Consider the following 5,397-nt stretch of genomic DNA (forward strand, 5'->3'; position numbering starts at 1 on the left):
CCTATTTACCTATCCCGAGCTACACACATGTAACTAAAGCCCTTTGCACCCTGTGGCCTGTTATGATATGAAGGTTTGCATACTGGTTTCCATGACTAATAACTTTTGCATGTCATACAAATCATATTCCTCTTGGAAATTTGCTCTCTACAAATTGATTCCACCAACAAAATAATACTCCGCAGCATTCAAAAGACAGTTAACCTCACAGTAATCCACTGCATCTTTATTGAATAACCAATGTAATTAATATAAACAAAAATGGAAGAAGAAGACAGGGAAGCTAAAATATCACATAGAAAAAACTCAGAGTTTGTATATGTGGAATTAAAGCATTGGCGGAGAAAATGGACCAACGGAGATTAAGTATTTAAGTTACACTTGACAAACAGTGTTAAACGTGAGTACTAACAATTGACAACATGAAGGCTCACTTCTTTGTATCTGTTGCTACAACTTCCATTGATGTCCTAAGCATACACGATTCTCTCTACCTTTATACCCAACAAGCAGAAGGAGAGCAATGATTTGTCCCAAGGTAAAAGGCATGCTGAAAACTAGTCTCTACTATATTGTGCTGCACATTCAATGTGAAAATTATCGAAGTGGCAGTGTAGTCCTACCATATCGTTCCACCTAAGATCCAACCGGGGCAATGCCTTTACTTTTGGCTGCAGCGGTAGCAGCGGCAGCGGCTGCTGCTGCTGCAGCCGCAGCAGAAGCGGCTGGACTAGGCGTCGGGGGCGGGGGCGGGGCTTGATTTGATTTTGAAGTGTTCTGGACACCGGGGAACAGCTGTTGCTGTTGCTGCTGGGTTTGTTGGGAATTAACCTGTGCGAGTAGAACCTTTATCTGGCTACCCGAGAGTGTCTCGTGCTCGAGCAATGCATTGGCAAGAGCGTGGAGTTCTTTGTTGTGTGTGGTGAGGATTGTCTTGGCATTGTTATAAGCCTTGTCTAGAAATTCTCTTACTTCTTTCTCAATGAGGAGCCTTGTCTCGGTGCTCATGCTCTTCCCGTTATCATCGTAGTTGTGTGTGACAACGCCGACTTCTTTGCTCATGCCGTACTTCGTTACCATAGCTCGGGCAAGATTTGTCGCCTGCTGGAGATCACTAGATGCACCGGACGTTACTTCGTTTTCTCCAAAAATGAGCTCTTCTGCAACTCGCCCACCCATACAAACGTCGAGCCGAGCAAGCATCTGCTTACGGGATATGCTGGTTTCATCTTTTTCAGGCAATTGAGAAACCATGCCAAGAGCCATGCCTCGAGGAACAATGGTTGCTTTGTGAACTGGAAGAGCACCATCCGTATGAATAGCCACTAGAGCATGTCCACCCTCATGGAAAGCTGTAAGTCTTCTCGACTCATCAGATATAACAGCGGATTTGCGCTCACTTCCCATCATGATCTTGTCCTTGGCATGCTCTAGATCAGCCATGGTTACTGCTTTGGCACCGTCCATTGCAGCCTTGAGAGCAGCAATATTTACCAAATTTGCAAGGTCAGCACCAGAAAATCCGGGAGTCCCTCTTGCTATGATCATAAGATCAACGTCATCTGCCTTCAGAACCTGTCAAATAGCAATAATTTGGATAAACAACTAAAACAAATGGATAGCAGTAACAGTTGTTTATATAAGTAGATAAAAGTGAGGGGGTAGGTAGAGGAACGAGTAGGTGGTAAGGATTATGTTTTCCTTTAGGAGAACAAAAAATAGTGTTTTATAGTTTTTTTTGGGAAACTGGAGAACTATTATCCAGCTTTCAAACGGAAAACTGTGCAAGTAAATATGTTTTTGTTTTCCATTCCTCAATTTTCTGAAAAAAAAAAAAAACAAAAACTGAAAAATTGTCCAGTCATTTCATGTAAAAGGAATACCTTCGACATGTGGGATTCCAAGATCTGCCTCCGTCCCTCAACATCAGGATTCGGGACAACAATGTGACGATCAAACCGGCCAGGTCTCACCAGGGCCTTATCCAAAGATTCTGGGAAATTAGTGGCAGCAATCACAATGATTCCTTCATTTTGCTTGAAGCCATCCAGTTCAACTAGCAACTGATTCAAAGTCATCTTCATGTATTGCTGGTCCTTCGGGTTACGGCTTCCACCAATGGCATCAATCTCATCAATAAATATAATACAAGGAGACCTTTTCTTAGCAGCAGAGAAAAGATCTCTCACTCTCCGAGCTCCAACACCAACAAACATTTCTTCAAACTCACTGCCACTACACGAAAAGAAGGGAACACCAGCCTCACCTGCTATGGCCCTAGCCAGCATAGTCTTGCCAGTACCAGGTGGACCAACAAGCAAAACACCCTTTGGGAGCTTGCCACCAAGACGGGTGAACCGCTGCACCAATAAAACTCGGATTGTTAGAAGCATTTAAAAAAAAAACAAAACAAAACAAAACAAAACAAAAAACAAAACAAAAAAAAACAAAAAAAACAAAAAAACAAAAAAACAAAAAAAAAACAAAGGTATAAAGTGTTTTCTCATCTTCAACTCCATCGCACTCATTAGAACCATAATCCTACATAGAGATCATACAAGCATTATGGATCTGAATCCCTAATAACAGTATTTTGGAAGCAAAAACAGGACCAGACATCCTAGTATAGCTATATAATTAAACAGGACCAGACATCCCATCTTTCTCTGTAAGGCTTTTGGCTACATGAAAGGGTGGTGTCCTATAAAGGGGTTTGTAAGAGATGGAAGTGCTAAAAAAAAAAGAAACGGGTACATTGTCTCTAGATATCTTAACAGTCAAAGATAACAAACCTTGGGATCTCGAAGATAGTGGACTATTTCTTCCAGCTCAGCTTTTGCTTCATCAACACCCTTTACATCACAAAATTTTGTATTGGATTCCATACTGGGTTGGACTTCTTCATTCAGACCAAGTCCTGTTGCAGTCAAGTAGTAAACAGTATCAAGAGTAAGCAAGCTTCTACTTACAAAATGTGTTTGGACCCAAGTATTTAAGAGTCAGCAGAATTTGCAGAATACATGTACCTTTACTGATTCCTCTGTCTTCAATCAGAGCCCCAAGACCAGAAATTGTGAGGAAAGCCAAGCCAAGAGCACGAAATGTACGCCACAACTGTTCCTTGAAATGGCCCCCTTCAACAGCCACCATATGTATCGGAGCATTAGGAGTACCAAGAACACCATCTTTTGTATTTTTGCCCGCATTCCTAAAAGCTGATAGAGCTCCCAAACTACCCAAACTATCTTCCTCCGCATGAGAAGTAGCAGCAACAGAAATCCCTGCGAAAACTCAGGTAAGCATGACCTTAAAGTAAAATAGAAATTACAAAAGGAACAAATTCTCAATGGAGTTAACATGCAAGTAGTAACTACTAGATAATCAAATAAGTTCTCCAAGATTATCATCATTGTAAAATGACACTCCCTATATGGTTTTCTTTCCAGTGCTAACCTCTCTGCAATGTCCTCAGCAGCTCACTTTCATCCAGCCTATCAACCTTGACCAGTGCCTTAACATACTCCGAAAGTGCTTGTGGGTTAGAATGTAATGATGGCTGACTTTCAAACAATCGTATGACTGCCTCAGGATCATGTCGATTATAAAGTTCCTTGAGATATGCAGCTTCACTCACTTCATCTGTTTCACGTACTCTTCGGGCTAGACTACCCACGTAATTTGATTTAAACCTTTGCTGAGCCCTTACAAGTCCAGTCACCACTGCATAGAAAACGATGATAGCATGATAGGAGGAGCAGCAGATGTCAAATGAATGAACGATTGTTCCATATTAGAGAGTTGCGATAATTACAAAAATGCAACACAAAGCATCCATGACATCTCAATGATATGATCAAAGATACATTTTAAGCCACAATTTAGACACAGGTGAGCTTTGGGAACTAAAATGTTTTTTCCCCAATATGCAGAAGGCATATCTATGTGGACAAATAACATCCAATGATTTCAACCATCTCTTACAAAAAAACACCTCCAAGGACCTTCTGAATTCTTTTCTTTCCATTAACCAGGGAATGAATTATGATAATAATGGGGAAAAGTGATAAACAATTACAAAACTAGAGTTCTTAACAAAGATCATAGAGGCATCACACATCTTCTGATCTTCAAGTGATTATCTTGTCATGTGATGGTAGCGAAAAAATTCTCCTTGTGGATTGTGCTCTTCCTTTTGCAGCAAGTCAAATTGTAGTACAATGAATATATGGAAATGAATACACACACAAACAGACACACTCATATACATAAATACTAATGGAAAAAATCTTTTTTATGGATTTATTCTTCCTTATCTAAAAAGAAATTTGCAGTACAATAATAAACGGAAATGAATAGAAAAAATATTGCAGGACATGGTGCAAACATGCTAGCTCAAGGCAAAACATACTAAGTAGCAAGTTCAGTGCTACTACATTCCAGATGGTTAACTTAGAAACACAATACCTCCATCTCTTGAAATCTTTGGTGAAGTCCTATAAGTTCTAGTGAGCAAATATCCAAGTTGTCCCACTTGAGATTGCTGCTTTTCAACCTGAAACAATAAAACAGAAAATATACTATCTAACTTAAGAAATGAAAACATAATTGAATATTGCAGTCATCAACTGAAATAGAAAATCCAAAAATCCCCAAAACAGAACCAACCCCAATCCTAATGCTATGGCAACTAGACATTCCCACTAGTACAGTTGGTATAACAAATCATAAAACCCATACCCGCCAGAGCTCCAATTTATCCTAGGAAAAGCTCAATCTTTTATAAATCAATAAGCCTAAGACAGCCCTGAAATTAGGGTTTCTCTAACCATGCACAGTACGAAGTAACAAATCATCAAATAAATATCAAAAAAAGTATTAAAGGGCGCATTTCTAACATCAAATACATTGAATTAAAACTAACCTGAGTGAGAAGGCGCCTTAAAGCCATCTCTTTTTGTTAAGAGAGACCGATCTTTTCCTTCTTCACCCAAAACTCCTCCGTTTCTTTCTTCCTCTTCGGCTCTCTGTTATATAAAGCTATGTATATATTTTCAGATTCTTTTAGCTTTGTGGATGATCGTGAATGGAGAAGAGAACGAAAGCGAGGCAGAGAGAGAAACACAGAGGACTCACGACTACGAATTCGACGGATTTGTTTTCCAGGAAAACAAAAATCAATTACTCCATAATTAAATTAAATTAATAAAATATTGGGTAATATCTCTGGCTCGGAATCAAAAAAAAAAATCTAAAACTATTAAATAAAGGCCAAATAAAGTCTTACAAAATTCCAAAATTGACATGATAAGATATTATAAAAAAATTTATTTTCTAGAAATCTCATTTTAACCAAAATATTATTTTCAAAAAATTAACATTTAACAAGATATTTATATG

General features: G+C 38.9%; 1 protein-coding gene across 1 annotated transcript; it reads right to left on the bottom strand.

Annotated features, from left to right (window-relative positions):
* Positions 1-262: 262 nt before the first annotated feature.
* Positions 263-5,169, bottom strand: LOC116025431 (ATP-dependent zinc metalloprotease FTSH 4, mitochondrial). Its single transcript, XM_031266662.1, has 7 exons — positions 4,922-5,169; positions 4,465-4,552; positions 3,454-3,720; positions 3,027-3,281; positions 2,793-2,917; positions 1,884-2,360; positions 263-1,575 (listed from the first exon to the last, which is right to left on the bottom strand). The coding sequence occupies exons 1-7, from the start codon at positions 4,946-4,948 to the stop codon at positions 637-639; spliced, it is 2,178 nt and encodes a 725-aa protein (XP_031122522.1). The 5' UTR covers positions 4,949-5,169; the 3' UTR covers positions 263-636.
* Between the last annotated feature and the right edge of the window lie 228 nt (positions 5,170-5,397).

This window comes from Ipomoea triloba, chromosome 1 (genome assembly GCF_003576645.1).
Source record: "Ipomoea triloba cultivar NCNSP0323 chromosome 1, ASM357664v1".
In the NCBI taxonomy this organism is placed as follows: domain Eukaryota; kingdom Viridiplantae; phylum Streptophyta; class Magnoliopsida; order Solanales; family Convolvulaceae; genus Ipomoea; species Ipomoea triloba.

Coding starts and splice junctions, on each gene's coding strand:
- LOC116025431 (XM_031266662.1), bottom strand. CDS start 4,948: ATGGCTTTAAGGCGCCTTCTCACTCAG. Junction 2,918..3,026: donor AGACAGAGGAATCAGTAAAG/GTACATGTATTC, acceptor TGACTGCAACAG/GACTTGGTCTGAATGAAGAA. Junction 1,576..1,883: donor TGGAATCCCACATGTCGAAG/GTATTCCTTTTA, acceptor GCTATTTGACAG/GTTCTGAAGGCAGATGACGT.